We start from the raw sequence: 21,932 nt of genomic DNA on the forward strand, positions 1-21,932 counted from the left end.
ATTTGAAAACATTTAATAACTTTATGATAAAAAATTTGGCCAAATTGGAGGCCGATACCCAAAGCCTTATAGGATTTTTTTAGGCCTTCTCCCCTAAGCTAAATATATATTTATGTATACCAGAGGTACATTACAACATAGGTGAATGGAAATACTGGCTGTGTTACCAAGGTTTTGAATGGATTGTCATATTTGAGAGATGTGAATAGTCTCAGAAATGACCAGACAGTTTTAAGGCCTAAGGATGACTTTATGGAGCCAGTAACATACCTTGAAAAAATTGGCCTTGTACCATGCTTACTGTGTCCTAGCAAAGCAGTCCTAAAAAAGAACTTATATAGTTAATGTAAATAATCATGCCAGGTTTTATGTAAACAAATTAGTTTTACTAAGATAATATTTGGTAAAAAATATTATCAAAATAATCATTTGCAACTTTCTCTATACTAGTTCTATTCTCTTTTGAGTTTTGTTACATACCTTTAACCTGGACTGGATCCTCAATTATTCTAGTTTCCTCAAATATCTGGCTATTTCTCTCTGAACTACTGCTTCTACTTTTCTCCCACTTTCTTATTTGAAATCAGTGAGAATAAAGACTGTCCTTGAGTCTCCTTGGAAGGGACTGCTAGGAGTCCTTCTCACTACCCAGATGGCAGCCACACCTCAGGACTTTGAACTTTGTGTGCATAGTCACAACTGAAGACGACATCCCTGCCAGAGGATCTTGTGAGATGCTGGACACCTTCAAACCAAAGTGAAGCAGCTGATATCGATGTGGACTACTTCCACACAAGATGCTGGCATAACACTTCCTGTTTGAGCTAAACATGAAATTCTTCTTTTCTTTTTCTTTGCTCTGGTGTTGGCCTAGAAAGATAACATCAGTGTTGCCCAGGACATTACTAAAGGAGGTAACCTCTAGAATTCAGAGTAACTTTTTATTTCAGGCTAGGAGGCTTACTTAGCAAATGTGCTAAGAAATCTGACCTCTGGCCCTGGCAGGTGTGGTTCAGTGGATTGAATGCCAACCTGCAAACCGAAGGTCACTGGTTTGATTCCCAGTCAGGGCACATGCCTGGGTTGCGGGCCAGGTCCCCAGTTGGGTACATGCGAGCTCGCACATTGATGTTTCTCTCTTTCTCCCCTCCTTCCTCACTCTCAAAATAAATAAAATCTTTTAAAAATTAAAAAAAAAATCTGACCTCTGGCTTAAACGGACAAATGCAATAATCTCTGTGAATGACTGCAGTAACAGTGCCACCTTGGTGGAAGTGGTTTGTGCCCTGGTAGGATTTATCTTTGTGTTGATTATTATTCTCCTTGGGCCTATGAATACCTAGATGGTTGGCATGTGACCAGGTGATCCTCTTAGACCCACTGTGCCCCTAACTTTTCATAAAGGAACTAGGCCACTTCACTAATCTACTCATCTGGATTTACATCCTTGAGTTAGAGAGGACCTATCAGGAGACATTCAGGATTCAGAATTCGCTTCTTTTGGCAGGGCCCTACTTCTCTAGTTAGGGATAAATGTAAATGAGGTTATTATCAGGAACCTCTCTTTAACTATTAAAGATATTGATCCTTAGACTCTATGGGCAAAGTTGTTCTTGATAATAGGATAGACCTTGATTATCATTTAGCTGAGCAAGGAAGTGTCTGAGCAGTGGCCAGTAAGTACCTTGTGCTACACTTGGATTAACAACACTTCTGGATAAATTGAAACTCCAGATAACTGAACAAGCCCCTTGGCTTGAAAAGGTGACCCCTTCACTGGAGTCTTTGGTTTATTTGATTCTGATTGGTTTGGGTCTTGATGGCTCTGAAGTATAGTGTAAACACTGGGAATTATGCTGCTTATAGTTATAATAATCTCCCTGATGCACTGTATCCTTTCAAAAGCTTTAAATACATGTTCAGAGCTGTGGGGCACCAGGTAAACGATCTCCTTAAGACTGGAACGTCAAAAAAGAACAAAAACAAAAAAGAACCTGAAGCTGAACCTAGATTTTTTCTTTTTTTCTTTTCCTTTTTGTAATGGAAAACTGGAATACAGAGCACAGGTATAGGGTTGTCTTTTCAAAGAAGGGAGATGGTTCTCTAGGCCCTCACAAGTTATGAAACACCAATTATCCTCATACAAACTCGACATTCAAATGATTGTTCAAATGAGCTTTTAAAAGATAAATCTTGTTTTTCCTGTTGAGAGTATGCTAATGCATCATCAGGTGATTGAACCACTCCTTCTCTACCTCCCCTTGGTGTTTCAGGAAAGTAATGTCCCACAGGTACATCAAGATCTTTGCTTTTATTAGCAGTGCAATTTAGGTTCAGGCTGGCAAAAACCCAATGTGCAAATGGCTGTACTTTATGCTGCAGAGATTTCAAAGAATGCATTATATATAATCTGTTCCAAAGTCCTACCATCCAAGTAGAAAACTGAACCAGAGTTTTTAACTTCCTATAAAATATGACTCTAAAAGAGGCCAGTTTTTCAACAAGATATACCAAACCATCCAAGTCAAAGTGCCTTGGGTCCTGTTCATCATAATGAATATGAGCAAAATGCTTGGATACGTACTAAATACTTTAAATTATCTCTAACTTTCGAGGCAGGGTCAATGCTAACATGCGTTTGAAAGGCTTTACATGTACCTTTCCTTCAATAAATACACTGACATATTCAATCTTAGATGAAATGAGAGTAAAAGCACCTTCAGGAAATTTTGCTTTTTTCACTTATTTGTATTATAAAAATAGGAAAACAAATACAAAAACAAAAAAGCAAACCAGCCCACTGTGTTTGCTATGCAAGGTTGCAAACCAAATCTAGGTTACCTTTCAGTCAGACAGCTTTTCCTAGGTAGCCCTCTTTACTGGGAGGCAGGTAAAGTTTTAATGGTCCAGTTTAACAGAAGTAGGAACTCTCTCAAATGTCTGTCCAGCCTAAGAACAATCCACCAATAGGTAGGATTGGTACTTAACACTTTACTTTTCCTCCCGCACTATTTCAACTTTTTTCTTTTACAATGCAAATGAAAAAAAAGGGTGGATGTTCTGTGGAAGTAGCCTCACAGGGTGATCTGATCATAAATTCCTAACTTGGCAGGCCCTAGTGGGTATTAACCCTGGAAGGGGGTATTGACTCTCAAGTGCGCACATAATCTTGTTAACTATCCTGTAATCCAATTCCTGCCTTGTTTTTGTCCGCTGCCCTGTAATCTTCCTTACTTCCCTCAACTTCAAATGCACAAAAGCAGCTGCAAAACTGTCATTCCAGGGGCATTTGAGACCTTAGCCATGCATGCTGTCAATTTGGCTCAAATAAACACAAATGTTTTCCCTACAGGTTTGGATGTTCCTTACATTGACCAATTTTACACCCTGTTGTTTGAAGCTCTCTGTTCTTTGAATACTGGAAGAGACAAAGTTATGTTTCTTTGAACTTAGTTTATTTTTAGGGTATTTTAAAAAAATGATTAAATATTACTTATTGTTACTGTGTTGTTGATACTACCAATCTACTGACCATACTTTGAGCAGCAAAGTGCTAAGATACCACTTCTTTCTTTGTGGAATTACCCAGGTCCTATACGTAGAAAAACTGTTTTAACCTCAGTCAGAGATTCGCCTTTTTACCTTTGTTTACTTTTTTTTTTTTTTTTTTTTTTTTTAAACCAGACCTGGTGATTCTGCACAGTAGCTCTTTTGGTCCTGAGAAAAGTCTTTTCGATTCTTTTGTTACAACATTTTCTAATTAAAACTGTTTCAAAATGCTTCACACAGTCTTTTCTTTCCTAGCCATTCTGCCTGTATGACTATTTCTAGAATTAGGTTACCTACCCAAATGTACCTCTTTTCCCTTTGTCTCATCTGCCGTAAGTTTTCCTTTTATATCCAAACCTAGTTTCTATAGCAGTCTCTACCCAGGACCCCCATTCCCAGTCCAACTGTCCTATAGTTCAGTTCTTATTTCTCAATTTCAATTGTGCACAGTACCTTTAGCGGCATAGATAATCGCCTCCTATAGTGAGTTATGCGACATTTGGATAACTACAGTCTGTCAGAATGCTGGTTTCTGGGATCACAGCTACTTTGAGGGAAACTGGGGCTCTTGTTGCAGATACTGAATATAATGCTGGTGAAGCCTCCCTACCTTATTTATGCTTTGCTTTGTTTGGGTCATACGGAGGGACGCATACTCAGTTCAAGTTTGGATACATTAATCAAATGTGACACTTTTTCTATATTTAAAATAATACCTCTTGAACATAAGTAATTTTTTAAATAAGCATTTATTACGAGTATAAAATATTTCAAAATTTTTAAAATTTCAGTTACAGTGTTAACAATTCAATATTCTTTACAAGAAAAAGCACCACGTTAAGAAATTACATTCATAAGAAAAAATCTAAAATGCATATGCTACAATTTAATAGTATTTACAACATTAGGTAATCATTAAAATTCAGAGACTTTTTCTAACCATGAATCTCAGGGATCTGAACCTCAGATGTCTTTAGGGCTAAGTAGGAAACACAAAGTAGCCACATGGTCTGACATGAGGGAGTCCAGTGGATTGTGGCAAACTGGGATGCATGCCAATCTGAACACAAATTCTGAAATATTACACACACTGGATAAAATGACTGTGGGCCAAGCTGGCCTGCATCGACTGCCAGTTGGCAACTCTGGCCTAAATGAAATTCTAGCAGTTTATGTACCCAACTGTCAAAATGGCAGACAGCACTGCTTTGTGTGTGCATGTGTGTACATATATATGTATATATGTATACACACATATGTGTGTATATATGAAGCTTAAGTCATCCTTTTGGGGGGAGTGGGTTAAAAACTTTAAGGAAAGGTGTTTTGGACTTTGAATTAATCAGTTTAGGTATGTGCATGGATATATATACATATATACATATACATATATATATATATATATATATATATATATTGTTTTTTTAATGAGAGTTTTTTTGAGCCAAATGATGACATGCTGGGAAGCAAGATCTCAAGTGCTCCCCCAGCAATTTAGTCTTAAAACATCTGGTTAGGAGATAAAATTTTAAAGATACCTTCTTTCACATTTACTTGGGAAAAATTAGTTACGTCCAATAATTAATTAAAATGAAATAAAATTTCATTCTTTTACCAGTACTTTTACTAAGTCACACAACATAGTACATTATTGCTTAGTAAGAAATATTTATGTGAGAATTAAGTACTGGTTTTACTAAAGCCATTAGTCAGTATTCAATCATCATATTACCTCACAATATACAAAAGAAACGGATTTAGTTGACAATAACCTTTACTTTAAAGGGTATATTATTGAGTAACTTTAGGTTTTTATACTTTCAGTTAAAAGTAAAGGTTCTACTCTGAACATGTAAAATTGCGGTAGCTCAAATGGCTATAACCATTTTCGTTTGTTATGCCAAAGCAGTTTTACAATATTTTCAACTGTATGCCATCAATGACTTTACATTAATAATTTAAAAATAGTTTTAAAAAATTGAAATGATGTGGTTATTAGACGGACAACTAAAGCTTCTTTATAAAGCTTACAAAGGCACATTATAATTCAAATATCCTTACTAGACTAGGAATACATATTTAATTTAAATATAATCTATAGATAACACAGATTTCAAATAAATAAAACTCAAATACACGTATTCTATGGCTTGACACAATACCCAAAAATATTTTCTACTTTTTAAGAATATTTTAGCTCTTTGCTTAAGAAGTTTATCATAAAAAGAAAGCACCAAATCTAGCCATGTAATCTTCCAATTTTAAAAAGTCAGTAGTTAATATATTTTCTGTAAGATAAAGTTTATTTGCGACAGACTTAGGATTTCACTGTGGCCATCAATTTTTGAAATTAAAAAGTCAAAGTTGTTACATACTTGGCCTAAAGTGAAGTTGGGTGTTTTGCAAAGCCAGAGTCATAGACATGTAAGAAATGTTAAGACATAGTATCTATTAATTAATTCAACAGATATTTCCAATTTTCATGAATTGAAAGTTCAGTAGGGGAAATACATTTGGCATTTTTTAACCTAATATCTGGCAGTTTTTGAAGTTTAGCCTGGTCTTATGCATCATGTTTGCATTCCCACATTCATTTTAATTATTAAAAGCGCTTACATACAAAATAATCAGGATTTTTTTAGAATTCAAAGTTAACAGTGATTTCACATATCGTAAATATTTCCATAGCAGAAAATTAAAGGTGAAAATAAGATTATAAATTCACTATGGATCCATAAAAGAAATAAACATATTTCTCAAAGCAAATTAGTAGTAAAAATATGTAAGGGTATACTGATGTATTACAAACTTCTGTTTAGCAGTTCTGTAAAAACCAATGCGGTTTCTATGAATAAATTTATTTTAAGTTAATAAATTATTCATAATCAAAAATTTAAAGTTTTCATAAGTTGCAACAATAGACTATATACTGAGTATATGGGATTTCCACAAACAGTAACAAAATACTTCATCATTTTATCCAAATACTGGTTTAAAGTCATTCAAATGCATTTAAAGGTTATAGCTGACCGACCTGTAACACTGAATGCCAGACGAATGAGGCAGCAGTTAGACAGACAGTGCTGCCCGCTTGCTCGTCACATCATCAAAGGATGAAGCTCCTTTTGTAAGAAACATGACGGCCACACTGGTTACATACAGTGATCCAATTAGTTAGCGTATTTATGGAGAAAGCGTTCAAACGCATCATAGATGGCTCGTCTAAAAATAAAAAGGAAAAACTACAAGCAATTAGCAAAAAAGGGGAACATAAGTTATTTCTAAAATTACCTTTGGCTTGAAACCTGACTTCCTTTCCAAATAGATGAGAAAGAGGCAGGTACCTGAAGGTGGGTGTTTGGATCCCTGGAACTTCACTGCTGGAAAACCTCAAATACATTTCCTCTGAAGATGTGTGCCTTAAGATTAATATAATATGTATGTATACATATATGAATAATTCATAAAATGATAAAAGGGGCTGGTTTTTTATTTTTGTCACTTGTTGAATATTAAGTGATTAACTGGCTACATAACTTTTCAGAACATAGTATTATATCTGTCTCATTGATTAGTATATAGATACTTTTTGTTTATTAAAAAAAATGTCCCTAGCAACTGAACTTAAAGTCAAAAGCTTTAGTTTCCTACATTAATTTTATAGGTATTTTAATATTTAATTGGAAAGGAATAGTCAAATTGACATGGCCTAGGTTTAAAAGATATTTTTAAAACTTATTTTGTTTTTTCATATTGTGAGAGTCTATATTTTCATTGTAGAATGTTCAGAAAATCCAAAACTATAGAAAGGGGAAAAAGTCATAATCTCTAAGGTACCTACTGTACCACATATTGCCTACAGGCTTATTTTGTTTAAATGCATACATCTGTATTTTCACCCAGTTTAAATAATAACTGAGATCATGCTAATTCTGTATCCTTCTTGTTTGACAAAGCATTTCCCCACATCCTTAAAAAGATATTAAGGTTATTTTTAAAACTGGCAGCCTGCTAATAGATTGACTTCCAATATGTTGGGCAGACATAGGTTTCCATCACACCTGTGTTTGTCTCGGAAATGTGTCCCTTGTAAAATGTAACAATGTGAAGGGAAACAAACCAAAGCTGAACATTTGGATGTTGGTGTAAGCACATACTGAAACTTTGCTTAGGGCAGGTGTCAGAGCACTAATTGACCGCAGGTAAGAGCATGCAGCTGGAGATGTTTGTACACTGGACAGCATCCCCCCGGCCCCAAGTTAGTCCTGCATACTTGCTCTGCTGGAAGGAATTTCTTTTACTTCCTGATTTCTAAGGTTGCAACCTGGTCCTGTGTACACAGTATGAGGAGGGTTAGGAAAGGTACACATATGCCTTTTCACTTATTTGCATAGTCTCTTCCTCACTTATATTACCAATTAGTTCTAAATAACACAAAATACAAGAGCTCATGCAGGAGTGCTTTGGCTTACTCCTGGTGAGTGAAAAGAATGAATTTTTAAAAATTGTATTCCACTGTCATCTATACTTCATTAAGTTTCAAAGTGACTGGTGGGATTTAGGGAGACCAAATAGCTGGTGACTCCACCTGAGCAAGTTGCTTACCCTTTTTTGCCCTTGTATTTCTGTGCAAAGCAATTGCTCTGGTACTTGGCACATGGTAACAGCTAACATTTATCTCTTTCTCAAGTGAAGCCTTTAAATGAGCACTTTTGAGTTTTTACAGTTATGATCATATCTGGTCTTCATAATTCCTCTCAGCTACACTCCCACTTAAATGCATAAAAGTGAAAAAGAAATTTGATACTGATTTACTAAAGCAAGCATGTGGGTTCTCTGATTCACAAATATAACAGAACTTTAGACTATACTTGAGCAACCCTAGCAACCCCCTCACAATTTTTGTTTGCTTTTTTTATTTGCTTGTTTTAGTTTTACTGTACCAGAAAGTCACACCGGGTAGGTAGATAGTCTGCTTACTTACTAACAGGGACTCAAATTCTGAATATTTTTTAAAAGATCATACAATAAAAAGAAAAGTTTATTATATGCTTCAGGACATTACAGACTTAAAGAATTAGTCTGTGCCTCAAAAAGGTGACATCAGTAAGTTGAACTAATTAACAACATATAAAGAATTATTTCTTATTTCTTAAACTAAAAAGAATTAAAAATGTCAAACATATAGCACACTTAATTTTTCTATTATATAGTGATCAAACTGGAAATTTTGGAATACTTATTATGCACAGGGCACTTTATATGAACTAATTTATTTAATCATTAATGATAAATATATTCCAATAATACTTTTTACCATCAAATTTGAATAAAAGTAGAAGTAACACAGGATGCCAAAAAACAAGTTATAGCATAAAAGTTTTTATAAGTTCTATCAAATATTGGAGTCACAAAAGTTATTAACATTAAAACCAGTATTTCTCTTCTCACTTTGAGGTTCAATATTCATTTGCTTTTGAAAACTATTGCTAGATTATTCCACATATGCTGAGGCCATTCTGAGGAGAAAACATCAGTGTGGAGTGAAAAACTCCAGATGAACCAAAGCAAGTTTAACTAACCCTGGTGTTCCTACCCATTCCCTAAAGTGCCTGGCCGTTGACATCTGCAGAGGGTAAAGCCACATAATAAGCATGCCTATCGCACGCAACTCGGCAGTTCTCTCGAAGGGGACAAGAAAGAGCACCACCTGAGAACTGAGGGAAGCAGGGAGGAAATAAGAGGACTAAAACATATAATAAAAATACCCAATATTTTGTATTTATTCAGTAAAGAAAAAAATCCCAAAACGAACAATACATAGACACCTGTTTAGACCAATCATCTTACCTGAAGAGCCCTTGTTTAAAAAGATAAGCACTAATATGACCCCCTTCTAGATATCGGATTTCGCAACCAGGCCAAATTTCTTGTAGACTTCGAACTCCTGTTCGTGGAATATAGGCATCTTCTTTGGCTTGAACCACTATAATGAGGCTTGGGTCAACTGGAACTAGGTACAAGATTTAAAAAAATGCAACATAATACTTTTTAAAAATGTTAAGTACTATTAATTGTATTAGAAAATTAAATGTACCATACAATGCATCTGAAGCATTTGTCAAACCAGAATTTTTGAATGTTAGAAATCAACTATAATATACTATAATATATAGTAATCATCTCTAGTACAGTCAGATAAATATTCTAAAAATAGTCCAATATTTTTAATGAACTAATAACATGGTCTGATGTGGCTCAGTGGGTTAGGTGTCGTCCCTTGAACCAAAAGGTTGCTGGTTTGATTCCCATTTATGGCACATGCCCGGGTTGCAGGCCAGGCCCCCAAATGGGGTCCTGCGAGAGGTAGCCAATCAATTTTCTCCTGCATATCAATGTTTCTCTCCCTCTCTTTCTCCCTCCCTTCCCCTCTAAGAATGAATATATAAAATCTTTAAAAAAATGGTCTTAGATTTTCATTGATAAAATATGATACATTTAAATAGCCAGTTTATCTTAAAAAACACATTCTGGAGCAATCTGGAAAATACAATATTAACTTATAAAACATGCTTAAAAAATACTTCACAAGTTTATACATCATCCAATAGTCTCAGTTTTATGGAAAGATTCATACCTGAGAAATTTGCTACATGAGTACATTCATCCATGACTCCTTTCATAAAGAGTAAAGATTCTTTCTGAAGATTCCTTCTTCTTTGTTCTTTACTGAGTAGGTGGTATGACTGAGGATTACAACTGGTATAACTACTTTTGTTGGTTGAAAGTGTTTGATTGAAGCACTCCATCTTAGAGGTGTCTTGCAACAAGAGTCCTTCTGATGTGGCACTAAAAGATGTTTTACTCGATTTATGGCGCTCGGTAGGTTTTGAGGACACAACTCCGTCTGTCACATCTAAATTTAAAGTTCTAGACACAAGACTAAGGTCAGTGAGCTTGTCTGCGGTGCCAGGGAAGTGTTTCACAAACTCTTGTCCCATTTTGAAAGAATCTGTCTGAATATTTGGAAAAAAATAAAACATCATTTAATATAAAATACTATTTTATTTAACAACCTTGTTAAAACAAAGAGAAAGCACAAATGTTCATCAAGGAATAAATGGAGAAACAAAATGTGGTATATATATGATGGATTATTAACGAAATTCTGACACATGCTAAAACATAGATGAACTTTGAAGACATTAAGGCAAATGGATAAACCAGGCACAAAAGGGCAAACACTGTGTGTGGCACCCTACCCACTTCTATGAGGAACCTAGAAGAGTCAAGTTCAGAGAGACAGAAAGTAGAGTTGTCGTTGCCAGGGCGGGGAGGCGGGGGGAATGGGGTGTTGCTGTGTAATAGGTTAGCATGTCAGTTACGGAAGATGACAAGTTCTGCAACTGGAGGGGGTTGCTAGAGGGAGGGGTGATGGTCACACAGCAATGTGAATATGTGTACTTAATACTACTGAACTGTATGCTTAAAAATGGTTAGAGTGGTACATTTTATGTTGTATATATTTTATCCCAAAAAACAAAAAACAAGAGATGTCAAAATTTAGCTTAGGATTCAGGCAGATTTATATTTTATTGCTAAATGTTTCCTACTCAACAGCAATGTAAAGGGTATAATTTATTCCATCTCATGTTTTTATTGTCAAAATTTGGAACCCCGCGCAAGGCCCGCTAGAGCTCCCGAGCGGCCTGCTGAGCACGTCCCGACAGGAACACAACAGTCACTCCAACCCCTTCTCGGGTTCAACTAGGGGGCGTTAAAACTTATCAAGGAATAAATATTGCCTATTAAAATCTCTAAAGTGTGAACTAAGTTTAAGGACTTATAACACAACAATTTACGTAAAAATAGATTTTGTAAAATACTAAAAACAAAGTGAAAAGACAAAGTTGATAGTATGAGAAAATATATTTGCAACCTATATGACAGAGAACTAATTGTTTTGATTTATGCTATGTAAATGTTTTGATTTACAGAGTGAAAAGAAAGCCCAAAGTCATAATAGAAAAAATGAGCAAAGAATATACATATAGGGTTACAGAAAATAAAATAGAAATTGTTCTTAAACTTATAAACATATTCAATTTCACTAAAAATTAAGCAATGTAACAAAAACTATACTAATTTTCACTATCAGTTTAAGAAACACCCTTGTAAGTTTAATAACACAGTGAATTTGTGAATTTATGGGGAAAAAAACACACGTGTTCCTGCTTGTAGCATAAACTGACACAACTAGACTTAGATAAAATCTAACCTTATTGCAAATGCACATGCCCTTCAACTCAGCAACATTACTAGGAATTTACATTTGCGAAATAATGTACATACAAAGATACTCATTGTAGTATTGGGTTTTTTTTTTTTTAAGATTTTATTTATTTTATTTTTAGAGAGAGGGGAAGGGAAGGAGAAAGAGAGGGAAAGAAACATCAGTGCGAGAGATGTCGTTGGTTGCCTCTCAGACACCAAATAAGAACCTAGACCACAACCCAGGCATGTGCCCTGACTGGGAATCGAACTAGCAACCTTTTAGTTTGCAGGCTGGTGCTCAATCCACTGAGCCACACCAGTCAGGGCCAGTATTGGTTTTTAATAGTGAAAGATGAAGAACAACATAAAATGTCCACCAACAGGGTACTAGTTAATAATTCATGCTATATCCATTCTGTAACAGACTATTATGCAGCAGTAAAGAAGAAAAAAGGAAACATTTGTGTATAGTCCATAAATAAAGGGAAGAGAAAAAAATCATATTTCTATTGGTTTGAAAACATTCCTTCAAATATTAAACAATAATATTGTGGGCTATTTGTTGAAGGAGATAGGACCTAGGCAAATTGGGAACAAGAATAATATCTGTTTCACTATATATCTTTTTATACTTTCTGATGCTTGAACTATGTGGACATATAATCTATTTTAAAAATTAAAGAATGAAAAATTGGCTGAAGGAAAGAAAAAAAACAAACCAACAATCCAGTTAACAGAACCAGTCACTAAAGACACCTAGACCACAGAAATATAAAAGAAGAGATGAAGAAGTTTAGTAATATTGGGAATTGTAAGATCAAAGCATCCTAGAATTACTCAGCGTGGTACACCAACAAATTTAACTCCTTCTGATAGGGTAAATGCAATTTTTATAACAACAAAGGAAGGAAGCCAGCTTGACATTTCCTGAATATTCATTACTCTGAACTAGCTCTAACAAACAAAAAGGCTCTTGCATACAACCACCAAGTCAGAGGCACAGAGAAAGAACTGCTGGTTAAGAACACAATGCTACCCTGGCTGGAGTGGCTCTGTGGATTGAGCATCAGCCTGCCAGTGAAAGGTTGCTGGTTCGATTCGTAGCAGGGGACATGCCTGCGTTGTGGGCCAGATCCCCGTTGTGGGGATGCGAGAGGCAACCAATCAATGTTTCTCTCTTACAGTGATGTTTCTCGTCCTCTCTTCCTCCTTCCCTCCCTCTGTCTAAAAAAGAAAAAAGAAAAAAGAAAAAATCAAATCTTCCAAAAAAAATTCAAAAAAAGAATACGTTGCCATTTCATATGACCAAAATTTATGAACCTCCTTTATAAAAATGCATGTTAAAAGTTTTCTCATAAGCTCTCAAGTATAGGTATCTTTCTGATTGTATGTGTAGTGGATCACAAGGAACTAACTAGCATGTAGAGCTATTTTGTAACAAAGTTCTTAGACAAGTAATTAATATCTTTTGGGGTTATACAGGGTAGTTTGAGGTGTAAAAGTGATGTAAATACAAATTATATTCCTCATCGATACTAGAAAGATTCCTTTTCTTTCTGAGATTTTTTGAGATTCTCAGTAATTTAATAGTGCAAAATTTTAAAATTCATGAAAAAAATTGGTCATGTTAGCAGAATAACACGGTACCAATTCATTGTCCTGAAAATGGGAAAATTGAAGGAAAGACTCAAGCATTTACCCCGCTTTTCCTACATGAACTGAATTAATAGGTAACCTAACAATAGATGAGAGAAGTACCTTTTTATAAAAGTACTCAAACTAATAAATGAAAAAGGACCCTAGCTGGTGTGGCTCAGTGGATTGAGCACTGGCCTGTGAACCAAAGGGTCACTGGTTCAATTCCCAATCAGGGCACACACTTGGGTTGCAGGCCAGGTCAGGCCCCCACTGGGGGGTGTGCGAGAGGAACCACATTGATGTTTCTCCCTCTCTTTTTCTCCCTCCCTTCCCCTCTGTCTAAAATAAATAAATAAAATCTTAAAAAGAAAGAAAGAACTGTAGGGGGAAAAAAAGAGAGAGAAAAAAAAAAGAATCAGGATATCAGCATTCTGCAACCCTCAACAAATGAACCGACACAGGAATTAAAGCATCAATGGAGGCTTACTCCACAAAAAAGAGACAGCCAGATAAGATACTATGTGCTTCCCAGGCTCTTTCCAAAGAAGGAAAAACTGCATTTAATCAGCCTCTAGGCCTAGTTGCCAATCAGCAGGCAATAGAGAGCAGGGAGGAAGATGCCGTACTGTACCATGAGAATAATCAGAAAAATTCAGCCTGTGAGAAACTACAGGAAAAGAGCCCAAGTTCTTCAATAGAGAAGGTTTAAGGGAAAGAAAGAGATGGGCAGGAACTTACAGGTTGAAAGACAAATATCATATGATCCACTTATAAAATGAATCTAATGAACAAAATAAACTTAACAAGCAAAACAGAGCCAGATGTGGAAACAGGGACAGACTGACAGGTGCCAGAGGGGAGGGGAGAGGTGGGGAATGGCGGAAAGAAGGGGAGGGGTTAGCCCAAGAACCTGTGTGGATGGCCCACCGACGTGGACAACGGTGCAGAGACTGCTGCGGGGGAGAGGGCAGAGAGGAGGGGGGCCACGGGGGAAAATGGGGACAACTGTAATAGAATAAACAATCATAGTAATAATAACAGGCACTTAAACATCAAGTAAAAGAAATGCAGTAATTATCCCCCTTATCTTCATCTAATTCTCTTCTCTCCATCAATCACACTATCTGCCACATGAAAATAAAATAATACAAGAACTGTAGTGTCTAGATGTGTACATTTGGACAATCAAATTATTTTAAAGAAAGAAGAAAGTAATTACTATAAAAGTCAGAATCATGGTAACTAATAGTAGGGGAGGAAGGCCCTTTGGTCAGGACATGGAAGCGGATCCTGGGTTGGTTGGTCAAGTTCTATTCTTGACCTCTTATGAATGTGTTTGCTATGTAATAAAGGTAGTAAAAAGGCACATTTTCTTTGAAGGCTTTTCTGTATCTATTTATTATTTTATTATTTTATTTTAAAATAAATTTTTAAAAGTAAAAAAATAGTACTGCTTTTTAAAAAATTTGCAATTCTTTTAAACACTGGAATCATTAAACAGTCAACCTTTTCTCTAACATTATGAAGAAATTAAAAATACTTACTCCACAATATTCAAGCATGTGAATAATTTCTTCCTCATAAACTGTCTGTGTATAATACTGCTTTTCCAGCTCCCTCCAATTAATCGATTTACTCAGCACACCCTGAAATAACAAACTAAATTAAGATCGAATCATACCTTACCACTTTGTCCAAAAAATAGATCATTACTGAGTTAACATTGCAGGCTTGAGGTTTCCCATCTTTAAAAAGACCTGCTTGGAAGGTTGGCCTGTGACTAGAGTCTGGGAACCTAATGGGTAAATAGTTCTTCTCCCTGATGTAAAACTTCTACATGATAAAGTGGGTCTCTGCTCCTAAACCACTCGCACAAACCACGTGGTTTCTGCGGAACACCTGCTTTCCTTCTGGAATTTTGGGACATGCTAGGCAGAGGGTGCCTACATGACTGACCCCTGATAAAAACCCTGGACTTGTGGGCTCAAGTGAGCTGCGCTAGTGGACAACACTTTGCACATACTGTCAACAACGCACAGGTGTAGGAATCAAACCACCCTGTGAGACTCCACAGAGAGCCCGCCCTGGTGCCCTCTGGACTTCGCCCAGGTGCCTTTCCTGCGCTGATTTTGTATGGAGCCCTTTCGCTGTCATGAGTCTTAGTCATGAGTACAGTCATATGCTGAGTCCTGGGATTCCTTCTAGTGAATCACCAAACCTGGGAGTGGTTTTCGGAACCCCCAAAACAATTACCTATAAGCATATATAGCTATCTAAATATTAACTGCGCCCTGGCCGGGTAGCTCAGTTGGTTAGAGCATCATCCCAACATGCCAAGGTTTTGGGTTTGATTCCCAGTCAGGGCACAAACAAGAATCAACAAATAAATAGACAAATAAAGGGAACAACAAATTGATGTTTCTGTGTGTGTGTGTGTGGTGTAATCAATAAATTAAAAAAATTTAAAATATTAATTGTAATTAAATACCGTAGTGAAGACACCAGATGCCGTGGACCAAGACAGACATGGAATCAGTGGCATGGGCTTAGGCCAGTTAGATACCGCTAAGGAAGCCATCTGTAATATGTTAACACAGTCAGTCAGAGAGCTTCTGTTTCAACTTTCTATTCATTAAAATAAAAATATTTAATATTAACAAGCACTTTGTGCAGTAAGTACTTGGTGAGATAAGGCATGAACACAAAGTCTCTGAACACTATGAGAATGTCTAGAAACCTTTTCAAACTTCCAGTCATAAATTCAACAACATATAACTTCCCCCTTTGAAAGCAGTGAAGTGTATCAGAAAATTCCAAGTAACCTCAAGACTTTTCTTATAGAGAGCTACTTTCTACTGGGTAGATACAGAGCAAACATGCTGAGATGTAGGTGCTGCTGATGAGGCTGAGCACACTCATTACCCAAGTGACCTCAGGTACGGCAAAATCATAAATTTAAAATCTCAGATCCTTGACGTTGACTGAAGATGCCAAGAAACTGGTAAGCTACAAAGCATAATATATAACTGATATAAAATGATGTAATGTGCATGTTTAGAGAGAGGAAGAGTTATTTTTGACTAGAGGAATCAGAGGCAGCTTCTTGAAATGGTTGTCTTTTGGGGAAAATGAAAGATTGGGTCTTGTTTTCCATATAAAATAGCATGATCAAAGGCAAGACGGTGAGAAAGCACACTATGTCAGGGAGGGGAACAGGGTTGGGCACAAGTAGGCTTACAGATGTTCATACGGAAAGTAACACAATAATGAATATATAATAATACAAGAATAAACTGTGTTTAACGTACTCATGAGCGTAAACCTACGTTTGCCCACCCTTGTACTTATGCTCCGCTGGTCAATAGTGCACATGTGGCCACTGGGGTCATGGAAATAGGTCGCACGGGAAAGATCCATCAGGATCAGATTAGAAGTCCCTGTGTTCTGTAGATAATGGGGAATCAATAAAGAGGCCTGGGCAAAGAGTGGCATTGTCAAAGAAGCGATTAAGGAAGCTAAAATGATAGCAGTTTATAGGACTGGTTAAAGAGGGTGAAATTTGGGAAGGAACACCGTAAGAGGTAGCAGTCGGGGTGAAGCTGCAAGGTCGTAACAACGGAAACGCTGCTGGGCAGGCAAAGCAACCCTCTGCCGCCTGCACTTTCGCCATCTGGTAGTTGTTTTGAATTTGAATAAGTTCTTGAAGTTAATTTTACCAGCTTCACTCTTTGGCAACTGCTTTGAATTTTAAGTTTCTGAACTTAATTTTATAATTCAACTGACTTACAGCAAATGATACATACAAGGTCTGTCCAGAAAGAGTCCAACCATTGTTAATATAATGAGGGCAGTTTGTGCAACATGGATGGAACCTGGGAGCGAAGAAGAGTGGGCTGGAATGCACATGCGTGAACAATGATGACTTCACTGTACTAGTCGGTGGGGGCAGTAGACGCTGTTGAGTGAGCTTGTGTAGTGTGTTGCCATTGCATTCAAAATGACTGAGTGAGTAGAGCCACGAAGCTACATCAAATTTTGCGTGAAGCTTGACCACTGCTCTATGGAAACTCTTTGGAGGATTCAGAAGGCCGCAGCTATGGGAAACTGGCGATTGGCAGCTTCATCATGACAACACGCCCACTCATTTATCATGTCTCCTGCAGGGTTTTTTGGCGAAACATCAAATCCCTCAGGTGACTCAGCCCCACTACAGCCCAGATTTGGAGCCCTGGGACTTCTTTCTGGCTTTTCCCAAAACTAAAATCACCTTCGAAAGCAAAGAGGTTTCAGATGGTCAATGAGATTCAGGAAAATACGATGGGGCAGCTAGTGGCAATTGGGAGAACTGTGTGAGGTCCCAAGGTGCCTACTTTGAAGGGGATTGAGGCATCATTGTTCTATGTATAATGTTTCTTGTGTGTTGTATATTCTTCAATAAATATCTCTATTTTTCATAGTATGTGGCTGGATACCTTCTGGACAGACCTCGTATTTTGAATGTATTGAGTAACTATTATGTCCAGGTCATGAACCAGAGCATAATCCTGGTCCTCACTGATCAACTGCTTCATGGAGCAAACAGACTGCTGAATAACTACTGTGAAATAAGCACTAATGGGAGATGAAGCATAGTGCGGAGGAAGGCTGGGAGTCGGGGAGAGCTTCTCCTAGGAAGCAAGCTCTAAACTGGAACCACAGAGCAGGCTGTTATCCCACTAGGTGAAAGGGCACGGACGGGCACTAGAAGGATGCCAGCACCTGGCACAGTTACAACCAGTGCAACAGCAAGCCTTTGGCAGGCTTTAAGCAGGACAGAGCAGAGACCAGACTGAGGAAGGTGACCAGGGGGTGGAGAAAAACTGTTAAGAAAAAGATGAAGAGAAAGGGCACAACAAGGAAACCAGTCCGAAGGCCATTCTAGTACACTCGAGAAGAGAAAGGGAAAATAGGGTCGCGGTGCTGGGGACAGAGGATAAGAGGTGAATGAAAAGTATTTTCCAAATGAGCTATTTTTACCAATATAAGACATTAATACTTGAAATATGAGTTAAGTTTTATAATCAACTTTTAATAAAGTATTAAATTCAACACCTGAGATATAACTGTGGGATAAGCACAATCAGTATCTCCATAAATCACACACACAAAAAATCATTACTTTCTAATTGGAATGGCAGTTTTGAATCTGTTTCTGCTTTCACCAAAACTAAAGTCAATCCTATACATACAGCGAATTTTGAAAATAACTAGATTCCCTAGATCTCATAAACACAATGGCAAGTAAGTATCAGTTGAGATGAAAGGCTTACATGTCCGCCCATGGATATCCCGGTCATTCCCAGAGGTCCATAGCCCTCTCTCTCTAGCCAGTGCAGGAGAGCTGCAGATTCTAAAACCAGAGCTCCTCCCATCACAAACAGGTCAGACACGTTTTTTAAGCTGGACCTTCTACCCTCACAAAACAGAAAAGAAAATTATTTATGTATTTACATCTTAATAGGTGCACATTTAAATCAGGCAGTCAGAATTAATGTTTTTCTTTTACAGGACCAGATAGCTAAGTAAAACAATGGACTGAGTTGATGTAATTAAAGTGTTGCTGCGCTGGCTGGTGTGGCTCCGTGGATTGAGCACCAGCCTGCAAACCAAAGGGTCGCTGGTTCAATTCCCAGTCAGGGCACAAGCCTGGGTTGTGGGCCAGGCCCTCAGTTGGGGGTGTGGCAGAGGCAACCACACATTGATGTTTCTCTTCTTCTCTTTTTCCCTCCTTTCCCCTCTCTCTAAAAGATAAATAAATAAAAATTGTTTTAAAAAAGCGCTAATATATTTCTCCATATTAATCACCAAAACTTATTTTTTTAAACTTAGCTATTGATTTCTAGTGAGACAGAGGTCGGCGGGGGGAAGAAAGAAACATCAAACCCACAACCTTGGTGTATTGGGACGAAGCGCTAACCAACTGAGCTACACGGCCAGGACTCATGTAAATCACATTTTAAAAAAGTTATATATGCTGTATAGCACATAACCTTTATTGAATTTCATATATTTAACTACTCTGAAGTTCAGAAAAAAAGAATAGCTTATTTAATGGCACTTAAAAAATTAAAATGTTTAATGGGAAAATAATATTTCTATGCTGCCAATTTTTACTTAAATTTCCATGACTGATATCAATGTAAGGAAAAACAAACTTATAGTTGTCCCCTCTTAGAAAAAACTTATTACAATAGAACTTAAAGCATAACATTTAAAAAAAGCAATGTAAAAGAATTTAACCTAATACTAGTTTCATGTATTACCAAATACATGTTACCAAAATTATGTTGCTTGTTTCTGCAAAATACAGAATTTACAAATATAATACTGAAAAAATAAATTTTTATAAAAATACATGTGATTAATTTTTAAAAAGACCAATTTAACTGAAATTTTTTGTTCTTAGATACTTATTTTATATGAAAATACATTTCCTTATAAGAAGTACTTAAATACAGCCTTTTAAATTCCAGAACCACTCATATATAGTGATAAAAAACAGTATTATTGTATGACTAAAGTGACCAGGTTAGAATCTATTTTTCAAAACTTACTTCATACACCCTGGCAGAGTTGTGCAGTTAGTTAGAGCATCATCCTGATACACCAAGGTTTTAGGTTCTATCCTCAGTCAGGGCACATATAAGAAGCAACCAATGAATGGATAAAGAAGTGGAACAACAAATCAACATTTCTCTCTCTCAATCTCAACCCCTACCTCCCCACTACCCCGTCTCTTTCTCACAAAATTAATAGTAAAAAAACCTTAATTCATATAAAGACATACTCACATAGTTGGCCAGTGGGTAAAATCTTGCCAAAGTGTACAGAAATTCATTTTATCAATGGTTATTCATTATATGCTTAGGTAAAGTAACACACACACACACACACACACACACACACACACACACACACACACACACACACACAAAGAACTGGGTGCCGCAGGAATGCCAAGTTGTTAAAAACCGAATCCTGGCCCCCAGAAGCTTAAGCTCACTGTCCTGTCAGAGCTGCAAGTCCACAAAGCAGGACTTCTCATTATGGAAACTATGGTATCTTATGTCGAAATAGAGGATACTCATGCTTCATCATAAAAGAACCCATTTATCCTTTCATTTGTTTCCTATCCTCATTCCAATTTTCTACTTACGATCACACAATTCTGATTATTTCTTTTCACCTGATGTGGAAGTTTGACCTCTCAGACCCACCTCAGTTTGCTCCTTTACACAGCAGATGCTGATGTGAGGTTCTGGGACAATGGTTCTCTGTAACTATAAACGCAGTCTCAAGGTATCTAACCACTTTTAATGAAAATAGGTTAAGATATTTAAAAAGATAGAGAATTGTTTATTATCATTTAAATTGCAAGCCACTTCTTATGAATTATTTGAGAAAAATCAAATACATTTAAGCATTATTATATTTCCTGGGTACATAATAAAGTGACAGGATATTTTATGAACATAAGTCTCACAATTCTGCCCAGGAGAAATTATATGGTTTTCCCACTTTATAAATGAGGTGACTGATACTTAGGCCAAGGTGATACAATTAGTAAATGGAAAGTTACAATTCCAGCCTATGTATATATGAAGCCAAAGTCATGAATGTTTCTTTTTTAAAAACTTTTTAAAAAAGATTTTATTTATTCAGTTTTAGAGAGAGGGGAAGGGATGGAGAAAGAGAAGGAGAGAAACACTGATCTGTTGCCTCTCGCATGCCCAGAACCGGGGACCTGACCCACAACCCAGGCATGTGCTCTGACTGGGGACTGAACCAGCAACCTTCCAATTTGCAGGCCGACGCTCGACCCACTGAGCCACGGCCAGAATTAATGTTTTTCTTTTACAGGACCAGCCAGGTGAGCCATGCCAGCCAGAGTGAACGTTTCTACCTTTCAGTATAACTCAATAAACTCTTTTTGGTGTTTAAACACCTGCAGACAGGGTGAGAATGACACATCTAATTCTGGTTTCAGAGTAAGAATTCTATTTAGTCTGGACTTATTTTTTCACAAGGTTTCACAAAGTTCATTCTAAATCTAATCATAGGATATAGGTTTGCCTCCACCACACCCCACTTTCATGACTGCTTTTATGACCACATACACATGTGATTTCTAAACCTACCTTTCCACCACTTTCCAAGTCTCTACTTGATTTCTCCACTCGCAGGTCCAACTTGTTTAAGTCAGAACTTTTGATTTGCTACTCACAATATCCAATTTATCAACCAGTCTTATTTCAGCTTCTAAATTATATATCTCAAATCCATCAGAATTTCTTTTCATCTCCACTTCCACCACCTTAAAGTCACTTTTCTTTTTCTAGCATGTGGTAATAATAACTTCCTATTTGATTTCTCTGCTGCTACACTTGCCCAGTAAGCAAAACTAAGCCTTTAAAAACATAAGATCACTCCTG

The 21,932-nt window shown here is 36.8% G+C and overlaps 1 protein-coding gene across 2 annotated transcripts in view; it reads right to left on the reverse strand.

The window, feature by feature from the left end:
- Positions 1–6,506: 6,506 nt before the first annotated feature.
- Positions 6,507–21,932, reverse strand: part of ABHD18 (abhydrolase domain containing 18) — a 31,533-nt gene continuing 16,107 nt past the window's right edge. For both annotated transcript variants that reach the window (XM_054563336.1, XM_054563328.1), the window contains exons 8-13: positions 18,771–18,909; positions 15,950–16,039; positions 15,006–15,107; positions 10,187–10,565; positions 9,400–9,562; positions 6,507–6,771 (exon numbers count right to left, since the gene is read on the reverse strand). In XM_054563336.1, the coding sequence (XP_054419311.1) occupies positions 6,720–6,771; positions 9,400–9,562; positions 10,187–10,565; positions 15,006–15,107; positions 15,950–16,039; positions 18,771–18,909 (925 nt within the window). In that variant the 3' untranslated portion in view covers positions 6,507–6,719. The remainder of the gene's footprint in view (positions 6,772–9,399; positions 9,563–10,186; positions 10,566–15,005; positions 15,108–15,949; positions 16,040–18,770; positions 18,910–21,932) is intronic.

This window comes from Pteronotus mesoamericanus, unplaced genomic scaffold, assembly GCF_021234165.1.
Source record: "Pteronotus mesoamericanus isolate MK-2021 breed Mesoamerican mustached bat unplaced genomic scaffold, CSHL_Meso_final contig_163, whole genome shotgun sequence".
NCBI classification, from domain to species: Eukaryota; Metazoa; Chordata; class Mammalia; order Chiroptera; family Mormoopidae; genus Pteronotus; species Pteronotus mesoamericanus.